This window comes from Podarcis melisellensis (genome assembly GCF_964234715.1).
Source record: "Podarcis melisellensis genome assembly, chromosome: 2".
Taxonomy (NCBI): Eukaryota; Metazoa; Chordata; class Lepidosauria; order Squamata; family Lacertidae; genus Podarcis; species Podarcis melisellensis.
In genome coordinates this window covers 118,756,101-118,776,257 of record NC_138529.1, presented here as the reverse complement: position 1 = coordinate 118,776,257, position 20,157 = coordinate 118,756,101, and the positions used below count along the sequence as shown (strand labels likewise).

The 20,157-nt window shown below is 46.1% G+C and overlaps 2 protein-coding genes across 3 annotated transcripts in view; one reads left to right on the top strand and one right to left on the bottom strand.

Annotated features, from left to right (window-relative positions):
• The window catches only part of LOC309364359 (tigger transposable element-derived protein 1-like), a 122,199-nt gene that overhangs the window by 23,504 nt on the left and 78,538 nt on the right, over positions 1 to 20,157 (top strand). The gene's annotated exons all lie outside the window — the stretch shown is intronic.
• On the bottom strand, positions 888 to 13,716 carry LOC309364581 (uncharacterized protein). Of its 2 annotated transcripts, XM_081902198.1 has the most exons (6): positions 13,612 to 13,716; positions 11,711 to 12,190; positions 9,389 to 9,512; positions 7,807 to 7,889; positions 5,719 to 5,845; positions 888 to 4,309 (listed from the first exon to the last, which is right to left on the bottom strand). In XM_081902198.1, the coding sequence occupies exons 2-6, from the start codon at positions 12,116 to 12,118 to the stop codon at positions 3,123 to 3,125; spliced, it is 1,929 nt and encodes a 642-aa protein (XP_081758324.1). In that variant the 5' UTR covers positions 12,119 to 12,190; positions 13,612 to 13,716; the 3' UTR covers positions 888 to 3,122. The 2 variants fall into 2 exon arrangements, with proteins under 2 accessions (XP_081758324.1, XP_081758323.1); XM_081902197.1 differs by lacking the exon at positions 13,612 to 13,716 and having other exon boundaries at positions 11,711 to 12,240.

The window sequence follows — 20,157 nt, the reverse complement described above, 5'->3', positions numbered from 1 at the left end:
CGTCAACTTTGAACTGGTCATGTTGCGCGGATGCCTGATGATCATCTTCCAAAGCAACTACTCTATTCCAAACTTAAAAATGGAAAGTGTGATGCTGGTGGTCAACGAAAGAGGTTCAAAGACTCTCTCAAGGCAAATCTTTAAAAATGTAGTACAGTATAAACACTGACAACTGGGCAACACTGGCCTGCGAGCACTCCAACTGGAGAACAGCCTTTACCAAAGGTGTCATGGGCTTTGAAGAAGCTCGAACTCAGGACGAAAGGAAGGCACACTTGGCAAACCCTCACTGGGCTCAATTTCTGCCCGGAAACCTATGTCCCCACTGTGGAAGGACGTGTGGATCCAGAATTGGCCTCCACAGTCACTTACAGATACACTGTTAAGATTGTGTTCGTGGAAGACAATCTTACTCGGCTACGAGTGATCGCAAAAGAAGACTATTCTATGGTTGTATGAATAAGGGCCAGGTCCTTCCTCTGCTTTTAGCACAAAGCTTCTCAGTCCTTCAAATATATGGCTGGACTCCCAGCTCCAGCATTCCCCCATGGTCATGCGTGGAATTTTTATATTGTTTCAATTCTATTGAAGTTTAATTCCTTTTAAACTGTTGTATAAGCTTTGAACATTCTGTATTTTATCTGTGCTGTTTAATGTGTGAAGGCCGCCTTGATTTCCAGTCTAAGAAAAAAACCAGGATATAAGTATAAAAATAATGTCATTCATTCAGTGGCATAGCGTGGGTTGTCAGCACCCGGGGCAAGGCAAGTAATTTGCGCCCCCTAACCCTAACCCCCAGATGTTGCGCCCGGTGCGGCCGGCCCCCCCTGCACCCCCCACGCTACGCCACTGCATTCATTTGAATCACCAGCGATGACGACATGAAATCTATTTAAAATGGCTTTATTGATACAACCAACAATAATATAACAGAACACTGCAAACAACAGGAAAGAGATAGAAGTACAACACAACACTTAATATTACCCACTTAAATGAAGGACACAGAAGAATCAGAGCGGACAGACAATCCAGGGTTTCTTTTTTTAAAAAATGGTACACGTCTGCCAAGCTAAAGGGGGAGGAAAAAAAGAATGAAAGTACGTCATAAACATCCAGCACAGATCAGCGTGGCAGAGAAGAGGTATAGAGTCTCCCTGGGGAAAGCCTCTCAGGTTAACAAGAAAAACCTTTGGGATGTATAGATAGGACCCCAAAAGATTAGCTAATAGAATACTAAGTATTGGCATCGTAATAAACGTCTAAGCAATAATTACACTTCTGAGCACGTCACATGGCTCCCCAGCCAAATTCTAACGTTTTCACCAGTCTCAAAAAACACTTGGCAAAGAGGCAAACTGATGCACTAAGAAGTTTAAAATTTTAGGGAGGTGGACTGAGCCAGGGGTCGCCAATATAACACCATGGCATCCACAAATCTGAACGTCCTTTCACAGCCCCCTTAGTCATAAAGTGACGACGGTGGTTATCTTTTTTAAAAGAGGAATTTGGAAGAGTGACACTCTTTCCCACGTCCTGTCCAGACTCTCTTATGTTTCTCAAGGCTCAGATTCATTCTACCGGATCAGTTTCCATTTGTTTTGGCACCGATCCCAGGCAAAAGTGGAGTTTGCGTCCACACATTCTCTCTTCCTGTTTCTTTGGGGCAGGAGGCTGATCCTGGGAAGGGAGGAGCAGAGATGTCACCAACAAGACTTATGACAGCCCAGAGGCCTAAAATGTTGGTGACCCCTGAAAACAGCAGAGTTTATTCCTGAATTGCAGGGAGTTGGACTAGATGATCCTCGGGATCCCTTCCAATTCTATGGTTCGGTAGCTGCGCCATTAAGGAGATTAAAATTGGCAGCATATGCTCCCTTACCTCCAGTGCTGGTTAAATCATGGAAGCATCATGCAAGCATCTTGAGTTATTCCAATCCAGAAGCTGGTTATAGAAGTTCATAAACTGCCTATCTAGCTCAGTATTGACTACAGAGACTCTTCAGGGTTCCAGGATCTCACCAACAGCTCTCCCTGGAGAAGCTGGGACCTTCTGAACACAAAGCAGATGAGCTATGACCCTTCAGTAGCACAGACTCATGCAGGCACTGGGAAACACAGTCTCTCTAGGGAACCTGAGAAGTAACCAAAAACCATACCAAGGAGGTATCAGCGGTCTCAGGAGGACTCCAAGATTTCCAGAAGTATAAAAAGGTTAGAAAACAAGAGGAATCTGCCCCCCATCTCACTGAAGACTGAGCGTGCTTAGCAGGCACAGAATACTGACCAGCAGGTGGAGAAAAAAACCTGGACTGGAATTCAGTGCCCTAAACAGGACTCCGCACTGTAACATTTATTGAAGGTCTCATTTGGATGTTCTCTATACAATCTCAGGACTATACGGTTCTTGTAATATATTTCTTTCTTGTAAGCAGGGCTGGGCAATATATCTATGTATCGTCCAAAACTGGTTGGAAGCCCATATCGTGATATCAGTTTCATAATTTTTGACCTGGCAATATATCGCGAATCATGATGTGTGTTTGTATGCCATACAAAAATCACAACGTGGATAAAACCGTGAAGCCGGCCAATGCATCTACCGAGCCCCATCCTTATTTCAGACGTTGTGATATAGCAGTATATCGCAATGTTTAGCCAGTGATATATCGCAATGTTGAAAACAGAGTATCGCCCAGCCCTATTTGTAAGGTATCATCTTACAATATACAGTGGTACCTCGGTTGTCGAACGTAATCCATTCCGGAAGACCGTTCGACTTCTGAAACGTTCGACAACCGAGGAGGTCAGCAAATTCCATTGAGAAAACGGACAAATGTGCCTCGGAAGCCGTTCGACTTCCGAGGCGCGTTCAGAAACAGGTTCAGAAACATTCACTTCCGGGTTTTTGGCATTCGAAAACCAAAACGTTTGGCTTCCGAAGCGTTTGATAACCTAGGTACCACTGTATCTTATATTTCATGATCACATTCTCTCTGTAGCTTGCACGCTGATGGAGTTTCTGCCACAGTTTGAGGATCTATTTTCTCACTCCCACCCTTTCTCCTGTTGTGAATTATCTGTCAGACAGTATAGTTTAGTTGGGCAGAAAAGCACTAGTCTTATGTATATCTCCTTTCTCCTGGGAGTGAATCCCCTGACATGACCATCTGTGCTCTCTTGGGAGTTTTCTCCACAATCCAGGCATTTCTAGGATTCGCCAGAGTCTCTTCCACGTGGATTTTTTTGTGCTCTTTGAAGTGTGTGCTCCACCGGAAGTTCTTCCCACACACGGGGCACGTATACGGCTTCTCCCCAGTGTGGATTCTCTGATGTGTCTTGAGGTATGAAATCCCGATGAAGCTTTTCCCACAGTCTGAGCATGTAAAAGGTTTCTCCCCTGCATGCACTTTTAGGTGAATAGCATGGCTTCTTCGGTGACTGAAACTCTTCCCACACAGGGAACACGTATACGGTTTCTCCCCTGTGTGGATTCTCTGATGAATAGTAAGGCTGGTGTTCCGACTGAAGCTCTTGCCACACTCCAAGCACTCGAACGGTCTTTCCTCTGTGTGTGTGACTTTATGGGAGCTCAGGCTTCGGCTGTGAGTGAAGCTCTTTCCACACAGTGAACACGAGTACGGTTTCTCCCCTGTGTGGATTCTCTGATGTGACCTCAGGTCTGTTCTCCGACTGAAGCACTTGCCACACTCTGAGCATCTAAATGGTTTCTCCAGAGCGTGGTGCTGCAAAGTAAGGCTGGGACTGAGGCAATTCCCACACTCAGAGGAGTTGCAGGTTAGCCCCCTACTGTGTATAATTTGATGGGATGTCATATTTTTCCTGTGTTTGAAATTTTTCCCACACTGCAAGCACGTGTAAGGCTTCTCCTCTGTGTGGGTTCTCTGATGAGAAGTAAGGTGTTCCCGCCGACTGAAGCTCTTCCCGCACTCCGAGCAATGAAATGGTTTCTCCCCTGTGTGTGTTCGTTTGTGTTCGTTAAGGTGCGATTTACTAATGCTTTTCCCACACACCTCACACTCAATCTTTTTCTTGCCTTCACTCCTTTCTTCTTGGGTTTCTGCCTCGTCAAAGTCAGCCTCCGGAAATGACGTTTTTGCACGGCTCATTTCCCCTTGAATTGTTATTTCAGGGGAAAACGTCCCTTCAAAAGCAGATTTGTTCCTCCTTATCTCTTTTGCTTTGCTCTCCGCTGTCCTTCTATGTACCTCCCCCTCTGTACATCGGGCCCTTTTAAAGGGTGCTCCATGAGGCTTTTCCTCGTTCCGGCTCACCCAGGCGTCATCTGCTGGATTAGAAGGAGAACACTGGTAAGGTAAAAATAATAATTTATTATTTATACCCCGCCTATCTGGCTGGGTTTCCCCAGCCACTCTGGGCAGCTCACAACAGAATATTGAAAACACAATTAAAACATCAAACATTAAAATCTTCTCTAAACAGGCCTGCCTTCAGATGTCTTCTAAAAGTCAGATAGTTGCTTATTTCCTTGACATCTGATGAGAGGGCATTCCACAGGGCGGGCCCTCTGCCTGGTTCCCTGTAGCTTCACTTCTCGCAGGAAGGGAACTGCCAGAAGGCCCTCGGAGGTGGACCTCAGTGTCCGGGCTGAATGATAGGGGTGGAGATGATCCTTCAGGTACACTGGGGTACACCATTTAGGGCTTTAAAGGTCAGCACCAACACTTTGAATTGTGATCGGAAACATTTCTCCCGATGGAGAAATGGATCATCAAACTGGGAGCCGAACCCAATTATCTGCTGTTGTGAAAGACAAAATGGATGGCCGATCCAACCATGTGCTGAATAACCTTGGCTTACCGGCATTAAATGAGTGCACTGTAATGGCCCTGATTCCACAGAAACAAAGTGTGGCTCATCACCCACCTAAACCAGGGGTTGCCAGCATTTTAAGGCCCATTTGGATTTCTTAATGAGTGCTCTGGGCTCCAATCCCTCCTGCCACTTTTCTCTCACCTCCCCCAGGAAAGGGAGAAACCAAGAAAGTGTGGGCACACATGCTTCACCTTCCCAAAGGATGTGGAAAAATTTCGGATCCAATGAAATTGACCTGAGCCTCAAAAAGCACATAGAGCTCCAAAAGGAAGTGGGGAAGAGCGTTGTACTTCTGATTTCCTCTTCCAGTTGAATGTACAGTGGTACCTCGGGTTAAGAACTTAATTCGTTCTGGAGGTCCGTTCTTAACCTGAAACTGTTCTTAACCCGAGGTCCCACTTTAGCTAATGGGGCCTCCTGCTGCCACTGCACAATTTCTGTTCTCATCCTGAAGCAAAATTCTTAACCCGAGGTACTAATTCTGGGTTAGTAGAGTCTGTAACATGAAGCGTCTGTAACCCGAGGTACCACTGTACTTTTCAAATAAGAAAAAGGGACCTGCTTTTAGCACCTAAGGACCAAGCGAGCGGCAGCGAGGGAAGGGGGGGCTCTGGTGTTTTGTGGGTGTCATGAGAAGGCCTCGTGACCTAGAGAAAGAGGGGGCCAGATAGAGAGACTTGGAGGACCAGATTTGGCCCCCGGGCTTCAGATTCTCCATCCGTTCCACACACAAAAGTGCTCCGCGATGGGATTTCTCTTGGCAGGTTCGCAAAGGACCTAGGCTTGAGCCCAAGGATGCTATCTGTCTATCAAGGCTTTTGAAACGGACTTCATCAACCGAAGGGAAAGAAGGAGCCTTACCCAGAGAGGCCAGATTCCCATAATTCTCCACCATGACTTCCCATTGCAGGGCTCTTTGGCCCGGATCCAGCAGGGCCCATTCCTCCTCAGTGAAATACACAGCCACCTCCTCAAACGTCACCGGAACCTGGAAGGGAAAGGAGACGATCAAAAACAGCTCCTCCTCAGCGGGTTGTGCTAGTGATCTCTTCCAACTCTACAGAAGATTTCCCCCATGTTGCGCTTTGACAGAAGCAAAGGGGAAGAGGCAGATTCTCTTCAGCCTGCAGGGGAGGGGGAGGGGATGGAGCCAGTCCATTTGATCTGTACAGCAATCCGTTCTCCCCCCCCCCCCATAAATTTTTATTAGTTTTCATTGGTTATACATACATACAATCTAGTTTACATAAGTTACAGCGGTACCTCGCAAGACGAATGCCTCGTAAGACGAAAAACGCGCAAGACGAAAGGGTTTTTCGGTTTTTGAGTTGCTTCGCAAGACGATTTCCCCTATGGGCTTGCTTCGCAAGACGAAAACGTCTTGCGAGTTTGTTTCCTTTTTCTTAAAACCGTTAATGCCCAGGGAATCCGCGCTTCGCAAGACGAAACAAGTCTCAGAACGAATTAATTTCATCTTGCGAGGCACCACTGTACATATAACATAGCTGTTACAAGAGTCGTATATATATTACACAGCTATTTTGGGCTCCGCCGAGCCTCGGACTTCCCTTCCCTTCGTTGGTAATTATCAGATAGATTCTAAAGTCACATGTTTTATCTCCTTTACATATTTGCCAAATACTCTTAGAGTTATTTCAACCCTGCCAGAGTCATCAAAGTTCTATACTTATCTCTAATATACGTCAGATATTTGTTCCAATTTTCATGAAACTTCTGGTCATCCTGGTCTCTTAATCTTCCTGTTATTCTAGCTAGTTCAGCATAATTTAACATCTTGATCTGCCAGTTATTTATAGTAGGTTATTAACTCCATTTTTCAACTTTGGGCTAGCATAGTTCTGGCAGCCGTTGTGGCATATAGAAACAGATTTTTATCCTCTTTTTTAATTTCCTTGCCGTCTATTCCTAGCAGGAAAGCTCCAGGCTTTTTGGGGAAAGTATATTAAATTTTTTTTTAAGTTCGTTGTAAATCAGTTCCCAAAAGCCTTTTTGTTGTTGTTGTTTAGTCGTTTAGTCGTGTCCGACTCTTCGTGACCCCATGGACCAGAGAACGCCAGGCACCTCTGTCCTCCACTGCCTCCCGCAGTTTGGTCAAACTCATGCTGGTAACCTCGAAAACACTATCCAACCATCTTGTCCTCTGCCGTCCCCTTCTCCTTGTGCCCTCCATCTTTCCCAACATCAGGGTCTTCTCCAGGGAGTCTTCTCTTCTCATGAGGTGGCCAAAGTACTGCATGTCCACCACATGTGGTAGAGCTCACCATCCCCCTCTCCACATTTCCAACATTTCTTAGTCTTCAGTTTATAAATCTTAGCCAATTTCACTGGCATGAGATACCACCTATAAATCATCTTCCATAGGTTCTCCCTTAGTGCCATACACGCCGTGAATTTCATATTTACATTCCACAGTTCTTGCCACTTTACAAAGTCAATATTATGACCAATATCTATGGCCCATTTTATCATAGCCTCCTTCACCTCTTCGTCTTTAGTACACCAATCCAGTAAGAGGTCATACATCCTAGATAATGTTTTATTTTTACCTTCTATGACTTCCACATTAAATTTAGATTTTTTATCTTCAAATCCCAGTTTCTTTTTATCATCTTTTAACAAATCATTCACTTGGTGATATTGCAACCACCCCGTGAGTACATTCTTTACCTCCTCATAAGGCTTAAGTTTTATGCCCTGATCGGTTTTATTGATAAGTTTTTCATAGGTGGCTTTTTTCCCCTCCATGTCCTATCTATTGGTGAGATCCACCATGGGTTCCCCCCCCCCCAGCAAATTCTTATTTCTTTCCCATATTTGAAATAATGATCCTCTAATTATATGATTTAGAAAGCCTCTATGAACTTTCACCTTTTCGTACCACTGGTACGAGTGCCACCCATTTGATCTGTCCAGCAATCCGTTCTTTACCGGATCCAGATGCAAAGAGGCCGCTTCTGATCCACCACAGAGAGGAGACGATTCCGTAGCCATTCCCAGAGACTTTCCACCACCTGCAATTCACACAAATGTGGTTGGAATCCTTGCTAAGCATTTATGCATCTCGGTGACTTGCAAAACAACAACAACAACAACAATAATAATAATAATAATTTATTTATACCCCGCCTTCCTGGTTCAAAAACCGGGCTCAGGGTGGCTAACAACAAATTTAAAACACTTAATTATAAAAGCAGCATAAAATACAGTATAAAAACATGAGTAACAATAAATTCAAAAATCAGTTTAGGGGAAATAAGCATTAGATAATCCCCAGGGCTAGCTGGCTGAAACTTTTTGTTTCTTGGGCACAATTCCGAATGGCAAAAATATGTGTTTTTAAAATAAATAAATACAAATTGGGCTCACGACATTTTTTTTAAAAAAATAACTCCTGCACCCACCGCACGTCCCTTCCTACGCCACTGGTAGCTAAGTGAGGCAGGGAGCCACACTGCAGGGCCTGCAGTGAGAGTCAGTGTGGTGTCGTGGTTAAGAGCGGTGGACTCGTAATCTGGTGAACCGGGTTCGCTTCCCCGCTCCTCCACATGCAGCTGCTGGGTGACCTTGGGCCAGTCACACTTCTCTGTAGTCTCTCAGCCCCACTCACCTCACAGAGTGTTTGTTGTGGGGGAGGAAGGGAAAGGAGAATGTTAGCTGCTTTGAGACTCCTTAGGGTAGTGATAAAGCGGGATATCAAATCCAAACTCTTCTTCTTCTTCAGCGTGCCTGAGCCACATGTCTCACCTGAGGGGGTGGCAGTGGGCAGACTGCCTGCAAGCTCTGTGCTGCTTTTTTGAGCTTGCGTCTGCCCACCGCCTCAGCCGCCCTACAGCTGAGGGGGAGGATGCAGAGAGGCTCCATGCAGTGCGCCCTTCCTTGGCTTGCCCTGCCCCCTTGAACAACTTGCCCCACCCCTATGGGCTGCTCTCCTCACCCCCGGCTGCAGGACGCTGCACCGGGCACCCAAGCAACTAGCTACGCCACTGACTGTGTAAGCAGATTTACAGTGCAACTGCTTTTTAAGTTTCCACTAGGATGAAACATGCAAATTCCACTCAGGGGTGCCAACTTTAATAAAACATTGGGGAGGGGGGCAGGTAAGCTCTGCCCCCCATAATCAATCACAAGAAGCGGAGATCACGCACCATTTGAACAGCAATGCCCGGCAACTTGAGCAGGGCCCAGCCCCTCAAATATTTTTTGAGGGGTGGGCAAAGGGATCTCGGCCCCTAAGGGTTGGCTTTTATGATTCTACTCCTTAGAGCAACACAGATGATGGGAGTTGTCCAACGACATCCAGAGAGCCCCAGGTTGGCAAAGCCTGTCGTGGAGATGGGCTTCAGGGCGGGATTCGAATCCACTACCACCTCTTTTTGGTGCTTTCCTAGCCATTAACACTTTTCGGCCATCATGTAGTGTTGAAGGGGAATGTAAAAACAGCCCCTGGGGGGATTTTGAGCCCAGCCAGCAGAGGGAGCCCACGTGGCAAAATGTGTGCTCCCACCCTCACCTGGCGTGGCGGCCCCTCCATCGCCCTCCTGCACGATCCACCTGAACAACAGCCTCCGCGTGGCATCCTCTGGCGATGTCTCCTCTGCCTCAGGGAACTCAGTAGCGACTTCTCCCCACAGTCCCTTTGCGTAAAACAGCAGCGAGAAACCCATAAGATAAGAATGCGGAGGAATCTCAAGGCAGGGAGCTGGCATGAATCCCGTGAATCCCAGACTCTTCCACAGGCCACGCCCCCTCCCCAACATTCTCCCCAGGCCACGCCCCCAACCTTCTCCCCAGGCCACGCCCCTTCCCAACCTTCTCCCCAGGCCACGCCCCCTCCCAACCTTCTCTCCAGGTCACACCCCCTCCCCCGACATTCTCTCCAGGCCACGCCCCTCCTTAGGTGCTTTCTCATACCCTCCAAGTGCCCTGATTTTACAGGGACAGTCCCAGGATTATGAAATCCATCCCGTGTCCAGATTCGATCTTGGAATGTCCCTATTCCCCCACCAGTGCCGCTGCCTCCAAGCTCAGGGAGGAGAATGAGCGGGCGCTCGTCCCAAGCGGCAAGCGGCCCATCGCCTCTCCGTGGCCTCTGCTGCCAGCCTCTTCGGAGCAGTTGCTAGAGAGCGGGCGAGGAGGAGAGGCTACCACCACTGAGGACCAGCTCCACGTGATGCCAGTTCCGAGGGGCAATCTGATCAACAAAAGGCAGCATGTGGGCTAATAATGTATTGGCAATATTTATGAAACACTATCAATTGTTTCTTCCAGTAGCAAAATAAGGTAAAGGTAAAGGGACCCCTGAACATTAGGTCCAGTCGTAACCAACTCTGGGGTTGCAGCGCTCATCTCGCTTTACTGGCCGAGGGAGCCGGCGTACAGCTTCCGGGTCATGTGGCCAGCATGACTAAGCCGCTTCTGGCGAACCAGAGCAGCGCACGGAAACGCCATTTATCTTCCCACCAGAGCGGTACCTATTTATCTACTTGCACTTTGACGTCCTTTCGAACTGCTAGGTTGGCAGGAGCAGGGACCGAGCAACAAGAGCTCACCCCGTCGCAGGGATTTGAACCGCCGACCTTCTGAATGGTAAATCCTAGGCTCTGTGGTTTAACCCACAGGACCACCTGTGTCCAAGTAGCACCTTAGAGACCAACTAAGTTTGTTATTGGTATGAGCTTTCGTGTGCATGCACACTTCTTCAGAATTTTGTTTTTTTATTTGGTTTCAACTACGGCAGACCAACACAGCTACCTACCTGTAACTATCAATTGTTTCTTGATCCATATTCAAAAGCCATATAATACGCGCAAGAAGTCACAAACTAATAGAAACGGATAGAAGTCAAATAAATATTCCATCAACAGGAATGCTTAGAATGGTGGGTAACCACAAAGAAACACTGAAGTTAAGGAGAAAGCCTTTCCACAGTTTATATTTATATTGTTTGGTTGAGAATGAACTGGAGGCGGGTGGTGCTGTGAGCACAGCAGCAACAAACAGCAAACAGAACAGTTCTTCCAGGATAATGAACTATTTCAACAATATTTCTTCATCAGCAAGTTAATAGTCCCCAAAGGTACGTAAAGTGATCATGGATCAGCTGTCACTCAAAATCAGCCTACTACACTTTTTGCTGTTTGTTGCTGTTTATGAATTCAGAAACAATTGAGAGTGTTTCATAAATATTGCCAATACATTATCAATTTTGAGGTCTTAGATATATGTTAAATGTTCATAAGTGTACCAACCAAGCACGTACATAGATCAGCACAGGAAGACCGACCTGGAACAATTTTTGATTCCCAAACTGTCCCAAACTGACCAAATGTTTTCTCTGCAAGGTCAAAGGAAAATGGAAAAGCCTCCCCATTGTCTTTTCCTTCACAAATCCTGTCTTAAGGGTATGTCTGTTTTAGACCGCTTTTTCTGTGATGTCGGTATGATGTTTCTGGGAGTGGTCTTCATCTATAGGGTGGCAATTTCAAAAGTCCATATAAGGCCTTGTGTGCCATTTTTCTGGGTTCCTCCTCCTTTCCTGCGGGTGATGGGAGCACCCTGTTGCAGCAGATCAATAAAGATCAAGCTTATTAGCTGCTTTGCTTCTCAATATTCTCTTGTTGACCTCTGTTATTCTCTCCTACCAGTAGGGAACCTATGTAAGGACTCTATATGGGCTCTTGGATACCCCATAGGGGAAAAAGGGCAGATTTTTGTTTACAACAGCACAAGGAGTCTTGATTTTTTAAAAAATTGCTTTGTGTCTGATTTTGCCACTTACTAAAACCGGATGCTCTGAGCACCTTGGAAGCACCAGGACAAAACTCTCTCTCACCTGCTGCTCTTCCTGCTTCTTGTCCTCTGCCCGGCTCAGGAGGAAACCTTCGGCCAGGGCCACCGCCTGGGAACTGGTCTCCGCTCCGCATTCCCTGACCCAGTTCTCCATCTCCGGGGGGAGGACAGCCAGGAACTGCTCCAGGATCACTAAATCCAGGATCTGAGCCTTGGTGTGTCTCTCTGGCTTCAGCCACTGACGGCAGAGATGGTGGAGTCGGCTGCAAACCTCTCGGGGTCCCTGGTCATCCCAGTAGCCGACCCCCCTGAAGCGTTGGCACTCAGCATGTGGCCTATGGATGCCCCGGTCCTTCTGCACCACCCTTTCCCAGAACCCCCTGCTGCTCACAGTCTTGACATTTTGGGGGGCTCTTCCTGTTTTTGGGGCATCCGTGTCTCTCCCTTCCATCTTCAGGCTGTGCTTCTCCTCAGACCCCTAGAAGGGCTCGAAAAGCCTCATTGACCGGCCACCATCTTCTTCCTCCTAACCATTGGGATTTGGGGGTAAGGGGGACAAATTGGGCAAAGATAGGCTAACAGTTGCAAACACTGCTGCCCCCCTCCCAGAAGTCAGAAAGCATCAGCAGGTCAGCGTTGAGAACAAGGCTTCTTCCTGCAAACAATTGAAATAAATAAATGAAGGTCTTATATATATATAATAAATGTTCATAAATGTACCAAGCAAACACGTACATAAATATATAAACCACGTCTGAAGCAGCACAGGAAAGCAGTCCTGGAACCATTTTGGCTCCCAGACTGACCAAATGTTTTCTCTGCAAGGTCAAAGGAAAATGGATTGTCTTTTCCTTCACAAATCCTGTCTTAAGGGTATGTCTGTGTATGAATAGGGTGAGCCTGTGACCTGGCTCAGGAACTAAGCATTTATCATTACAAAAGACTGGCCAGGCTCCCCAGGGTATCCAATCAAGTAAGCATTAACAGGTAACCTGCCAGACAGCAGAAAAACAATGACAGGAGATAATCAACGCACTCAGTTTTCTCTTGAGCTACACCCCTTCTGTGATGTAGGTACGATGTGTCTGGGGGTGCTCTTGGAATCCAAGGCGGGCAATTTAAAATGTCTATATAAGGGCGGACACACCTTCTTGAATTACATACCCAGCACATGGAACCTTACAAAAGGACAATACGAGTGGACTCTCCGAGCCCTGACCACAGCAAAAAGACTGATACTGATGAATTGGAAAAATAAAAATGTGGCTCCCCTCTATGATTGGATTGAAGGCTAATACAAACTCACAGCATATCAACAACCTGCATACAAACACAGACTTGCTATAGACAAATGCAATGACATTTGGAATCCATTCTTACAAATACTGTCATAGGTTAAGATCTGGTGAAGTACAATAATAACTTTGTAAAGTATACAGTTTTGGGGGTTTTCCCTCTCCCCCCTTTGTTTCCCCTTCTGTTTCTCTTCTTCTTTTTCTCTCTTTTATTTACGTCTCACCGTGTTTAGTGCACATATAATGATGTACTTTTTGAAGTCTCAATAAAGATATTTTTTTTTTAAAAAAAAGGGTTTACCATCGCAGTTTACTACAGCCCTCCACTTAAACAGGAACACAGGAAAATGCTTTATTCGGAGCTGCCTGGCCACCTGACCTGCATCGGAGGCAGACCACTGATCCACCCAGCTTGGCATTGCCCACACGGACTGGCAGCAGCTGCCCTCCAGAGTTTCAGACAGCCCTACCTGGAGATGTTGGGGACTTGAACCCCGGGATTTCTGCTCGACCAACCCAGCTAAGGCACTTCCATTTCCAACCTGCCTGCCTTTTGTCTCCATTGCCTTCTCTGGCTCTTCTTCCAATGCCAGCATTCTCCTCCATCAATGCCCCAGTGCACCCCCCCCCAAATGCATTTTGGACTCACCGGATCCCTGGATGGAGAGGGCAGGAGGTGCAGACCATCTGGGCAGCATCTGGGGGGACCTGCAAAAAATAATAATCATCAAAGCATCTTTAGAAGGAGGCGGGGCAGGATGTGACCCTTCCAGAGCCTCCATCTAGGGCTCTCTAGGAACCCAGACACTCTTCCTCTTAACCCTTAGGCTGGATCCCTCTCTTTGAGCAATCACTTTAATCTCATTTATGAATTGCTTCCACTCCAAAAAAGTAAAAAAAAAAATTAAAAAGCTACTTTTCAAATTTATACATTTCATTAGTTTTACAATCCATTCGACATTTCAAAATTTGACTTCCTCCCTCCTCCTTCTGCGGTTCCCTAAATTTCTTTCTTAATATCTTCCACATATCCAAGTTCATTTAATTTCCTCATTTAATGATCTACTGTAAATATATGCTCTTAGGAAACTGCAGGTTATTACACTCATCCTGCTAAGGTTTTTATCTGTGTACAATTTATCTGTAAATATTCAACAAACCCTTTCCATTCTTTTATCTCAAAGTGGTTTTGCAGCAAAAACACACACACCCAAACAACAAGTGAAATTCCGTATGTCAAAACTTGTCTCAAGAGGACAAGTAACTGTACATATACAGTGGCGTAGCGTGGGGGGTGCAGGGGGGGCCGGCCGCACCGGGCGCAACATCTGGGGGTTAGGGTTAGGGGGCGCAAATCCACGGGTTAGGGGGCGCAAATCCACGGGTTAGGGGGCGCAAATCCACGGGTTAGCGGGCGCAAATCCACGGGTTAGGGGGTGCAAATTACTTGCCTTGCCCCGGGTGCTGACAACCCACGCTACACCACTGTACATATGCCTTCTAGACATCTGAAGGCGAAGCTTTTTAAAAAATGTTTAATGTTTTATTGTGCTTTTAGACATGTTAGAAGCCACCCAGAGTGGCTGGGGCAACCCAGACAGGTGGGCAGGGTATAAATGTTGTTGTTGTTGTTGTTGGAGGGTATGCAAGGGCAGCCATGGGAAGCCTTGACTTCCCTCGGAGGACCCTGGGAGCTGCAAGGGCGCAAGGGGTTTTGAAGAGGTTGTTGTCCTGTGTTGGGTGAAAAGGGAGTTTTGACCTTTAAAGCCCTTTGTGGCTTAGGGCCGTTGTACTTACGGGACTGCCTCTCCTGGTATGCTCCGCATGGACCTTAAAGTCCATGAATAACCATAGTTTAGAGGTCCCGGGCCCTAAGGAAGTCAGATTATCCTCCACCAGGTCCAGGGCCTTCTCAGTGATGGCTCCGACCTGGTGGAATGCTCTGTCCCAGGAGACCAGGGCTCTGCAGGATTTAACTTCCTTCCGCAGGGCCTGTAAGACAGAACTATTCCGCCTGGCTTTCAATTTCAACTTGAACTTAGCCTGATCTTTTATTCCCCTTCCTTCCCTCCCCTCCCCTTTTTGTAAAGATTACCCGCTCTGGGATCCCACAGCAAATTCTCCCCTGGTCTCCTCGCTGGCCCAAATAGGACTAATTTAGCCAGCTAGCCCTGGTGATCATCTAATGTTTATTGGATGGATTCCCCACCAAAATTGATTTTTAATTCTGAATTTATCATTATTCACGTTTTATACTGTATTTTATCTTGTTTTTTGTTGCACCAATTAAGTGTTTTAAATTTGTTGTTAGCCGCCCTGAGCCCGGTTTTTGAACCAGGAAGGGCGGGGTATAAATAAAAAGTTATTATTATTTATTATAATATTATCTGGAGAGCACACCAGACTGCGGGAAAATCCAGTCCAAAGTGCAGCAGAAGCAGAAGCTAGAATGGACAACATGGATGCCTATGTGGATGGCGCTGTGGTCTACACCACTGAGCCTCTTGGGCTTGCCGATCAGAAGGTCAGCAGTTCGAATCCCCGCGATGGAGTGAGCTCCCGTTGCTCGGTCCCAGCTCCTGCCAACCTAGCAGTTTGAAAGCACACCAGTGCAAGTAGATAAATAGGTACCACTCCGGCGGGAAGGTAAACGGCGTTTCCGTGCGCTGCTCTGGTTCGCCAGAAGTGGCTTAGTCATACTGGCTCCCTCAGCCAATAAAACGAGATGAGCGCCGCAACCCCCGAGTCTGTCACGACTGGACCTAACGGTCTGGGGTCCCTTTACCTTTAGTAGTGCAAATAGATAAATAGGTACCACTCCAGCGGGAAGGTAAACAGCGTTTCTGTGCACTCTGGTTTCCGTCATGGTGTCCCATTACACCAGAAACGGTTTAGTCCTGCTGTCCACATGACCCGGAAAGCTGTCTGTGGACAAACACTGGCTCCTTCGGCCTGAAAGCAAGATGAGTACCGCAACCCCATAGACGCCTTTGACTGGACCTAACCGTCCGGGGTCCTTTACCTTTTACGTGTCTATGTTTAGAATGAGGAGGACTGGAGTCTGAATTTACCTTTAAAGTAGAAGAAGAGAAGAAGAGTTTGGATTTTATATCCCGCTTTATCAATACCCTAAGGCAGTCTCAAAGCGGCTAACAATCTCCTTTCCCTTCCTCCCCCACAACAAACACTCTGTGAGGTGAGGGGGGCTGAGAGACTTCAAAAAAGTGTGACTGGCCCAAGGTCACCCAGCAGCTGCATGTGGAGGAGCGGGGAAGCGAACCCGGTTCACCAGATTACGTGTTTTTTTTAAATGAATATTTATTAGCATTTCTTCCATTTCCTCAATTTATATTTACGAACCTTATTTTCATTTAATTTAGCCGTTTAAAAAAAGATCAATTTTAACTTAACCAAATTTACACATCAATATTTATACCTCATTATTTTTTCTTAAACATTTTAAACATTTTTCCTAAAGTCGACCAAAATTTCCCTTCCACGTCTTTCCCAATTTCCATACCAATAGCAAAGCAAAGTAAAAATAAAGCAAACTATATTTATATACCCTTTGGATTCCCAAACTCCACCCACCCTTTCCCCGGTTTCTGTCCTCAACAAAAATCCATCAGTCTCAATATACTGTTTAGCCTGGAGATCTCACGTCCGAGGCTCTCAATTCTCTCTCAGTTCCTCTCTGCCGGTCTTTTTGGTAGTCTTTAATGTTAAACTCCAAATCTCGAAGAAGCTCCAGCCCAACAGGATCCATATTTCTACCAGCCAGACCTCCATTTTTAGGGATAAAGCTTATGGGGTACTTCAAATCTTGTTTTATACTCCTTTCAAGTCCAAATGTCCCCCAGGCTCCAGCTTCCACCTCCAATTCAGGCCAGGCTCTCCACATCGGATTTTTATTTTCCTTTTTTGTCATCATGTCAGGCTTCAAAATGTTGCTCTCCTTTAACTTCTGCAAAGTTTCAGCTCCTCCTTCCTTTTCTTCAGGGACAACATCTTAACCAGATTACAAGTCCACTGCTCTTAACCACTACACAACGCTGGCTCTCCAGTGAGGAGGAAAGTGAGGGGAAACTACAGTTTGAGGGAAGAGAATGTACTTTGAATGCACGTTCATTCCCCAGCACCATCTCCAGAGATATTTTCTGCCTGAAACCCTGGGCAGCCGCTGCCAGTCAGTGGAGACAACACTAAACTTAATGGACCAATCGCCTGACATAGTAAAAGACAACTTTCTCTGTCGCTGTTCTGCTTGGTTCTAATAATAATAATAAATTGCTAGGCTTTCTTGTTGTCGTTCTCTTAACTGGGGTTGGACGAGATGACCCTCGGGGTCCCTTCTACAATTCTAGGATTAATCAACAAGCAGGGAGAAAGAGGAATATCACCTCTCTGCTCTTCTCTCCCTATTTTATTTGTAGTTATCCGTCATCAGGCCGACAGGAGTGTACATGCACACCCAAGCTAAGGCCGGGCGAGGGAACCAGCACCCGAGGGTGAGGAAGAGGCAAGTGGGTGACCCAGGTGACCTGCCAAGGTTTGGCAAAGTCTAACCGGAGGGGTTTTTGGCAAGGAGAGTGGCTTTGGCAAGGACTAAGGAGCTGTGCGTCTGGGGTGGGGTTGGGGTTTGGCAGAGCTGCAGGCTAAAGCAAGCAGAGGCACAGCCCCGAACGGAAATGAAATTGGCTGGTTTCTCACCTGCTTTCCGGATTTCTGCTTCTCTTCTTGTTTCTGCTTAGCTGCATAGAATCATAAGAGTTGGGACACCGGGGGGTCATCCAGTCCAGCCCTCTGAAATGCAGGAATCTCAGCCAAAACATCCATGGCACACGGCCAGCCAACCTCTGCTTAAAAACCTCCAAGGAAGGAGAGCCCATCACTTCCTGAGGGGGACCGTTCCATTGTCGAACAGCTCTTAATGTTGATGTTTTATCATGTTTTTAATGTTCTTTTGGGAATTATTATTATTATTATTATTATTATTATTATTATTATTATTATCATCATCATCATTATTATCTTACTGTCAGGAAGCATACTGACAAGATACTGTTGTTTTATGATCTTTTTAATACAGTGGTACCTCGGGTTACAGACACTTCAGGTTACAGACGCTTCTGGTTACAGACTCCACTAACCCAGAAATATTACCTCGGGTTAAGAACTTTGCTTCAGGATGAGAACAGAAATCATGTGGTGGTAGCGCGGGGGCCCCATTAGCTAAAGTAGTACCTCAGGTTAAGAACAGTTTCAGGTTAAGAATGGCCCTCCAGAACGAATTAAGTTGTTAACCTGAGGTACCACTAGCGGTACCTCGGTTTTCGAAAATCTCGGAAGCTGAACATTTTGGTTTTCAAACACTAAAAACCCATAAGTACCGTATTTTTCTGTGTATAAGACTAGGGTTTTTTCCTAAAAAATAATGTCCAAAATTTGGGGCGTCTTATACATGGGGACCATCTCCCCCCATTTTCTTAAATCGGAGTCTTCCAAAATAGTCTTATACATGGGGGCATCTTATAGACAGAAAAATACGGTAAATGCTTCCATTTTCAAACACACCTCTGAAGTCGAATGGCTTCTGCTGTTTTTCAATTTTCTCAGTTAAATTTACAGGCCGCCCTTTGTTCCTTGGTTTTCAAATGTTTCGGAAGTCGAACAGTCTTCCGGAACGGATTACGTTCGAAAACCGAGGTACCACTGTATGCTATATGAATCTGTAGTTGTAGAGTTGGAAGGGGCACTGGGGTCATCTAGTCCAACCCCGTGTAATGCCGGAATCTCAGCCATAGCAACCATGACAGGGAAGGGGAGTCTACCACCTCCCAAGGGAGATCGTTCCACTGTCAACAGCTCTAACCATTGGGCGCAGTTCTTCCTGATGCTTAGTTGGAAATTTAGAGATTTAACATTGCCTTCCCTTCTACTGCTTTTACGCTTGTATTCCTCTTACGTCTATTCAGTTTATGTTTCTGTATAATGAAAATGCAATAAAAATGTGGCATGTGTTTCTTTTTTTAAAAAAAAAAATAAAGCTGCAATAAAATATATCGCAGCGCTAATATTTTCAAATGCATGCAAAACAGATACACATACATAAATGTTTATAAGCATATGTTTGAAATTTGTCTTTTATTGCTTTTTTGACATTCTTGTATTATTTAATAAAATCTAAATAATAAAAAAAAAAAACAGACACACAAGCTGCAATCCAAGTTTAGAAGGGAAATCTTTATTAACACAACACACAGACAATGGAACACCGCAAGCGATACGATGCTATCAGGCATGGGACAGATAACTCTCGGGGTGGAGAGTTAAAATGAAGCGCACCAGGAATCGAGAGTCAGAAAGTCCAGCAAAATAAATAAAAATATAGACCGGCATCTGCCTTCAGCCAGACCAGGGTTACTTCTCTCTCAGTTGACAGATTGTACAGTCTGCCCAAATTCTGGTTTCTTTACGAAAAATGTGCCGTCAACATTCTGTAAATCCTGGGTTGTCACAACAAAACATCAGATATTGAAATCTTCCCGTTACAGGACTGCCTTCAGATGTCTTCTAAAAGTCAGATAGTTATTAATTTCCTTGATCTCTGATGGGAGGGCGTTCCACAGGGCGGGCGCCACCACCGAGAAGGCCCTCTGCCTGGTTCCCTGTAACCTCACTTCTTGCAGGGAGGGAACCGCCAGAAGGCCCTCGGAGCTGGACCTCAGTGTCCAGGCTGATTGGTGGGGGTGGAAATGCTCCTTCAGGTATACTGGACCGAGGCCGTTTAGGGCTTTAGAGGTCAGCACCAACACTTTGAATTGTGCTCGGAAACGTACTGGGAGCCAATGTAGATATTTTAGGACCGGTGTTACAGTGGTGCCTCGCAAGACGAAATTAATCCATTCCGTGAGGCTCTTCGTATAGCGGTTTTTTTGTCTTGCAAAGCAAGCCCATTGACAGTTTAGCGGATTAGCGCTATTAGCGGTTTAGCGGCTTTTAGCGGATCAGCTGATAAGCGGCTTGGCGGCTTAGGAAAAGGGGGGGAGGAAAAAACCCCGCAGGAACTCGCAAGACATTTTCGTCTTGCAAAGCAAGCCCATAGGGAAATTCGTTTTGCGAAGCGCCTGCAAAACGGGAAACCCTTTCGTCTAGCGGGTTTTCCGTCTTGCGAGGCGTTCGTCTTGCGGGGCAC

Bases quoted from the DNA above. Each gene is read 5' to 3' on its own strand.
- LOC309364581 (XM_081902198.1), bottom strand. From the start codon at position 12,118: ATGGAAGGGAGAGACACGGATGCCCCAAAAACAGGAAGAGCCCCCCAA. The intron at 7,890-9,388 runs GTGAGGGTGGGA...TGTGAATTGCAG, and splicing joins TGGAGGGGCCGCCACGCCAG to GTGGTGGAAAGTCTCTGGGA. The intron at 4,310-5,718 runs GTAAGGCTCCTT...CTTCTAATCCAG, and splicing joins TGGGAATCTGGCCTCTCTGG to CAGATGACGCCTGGGTGAGC.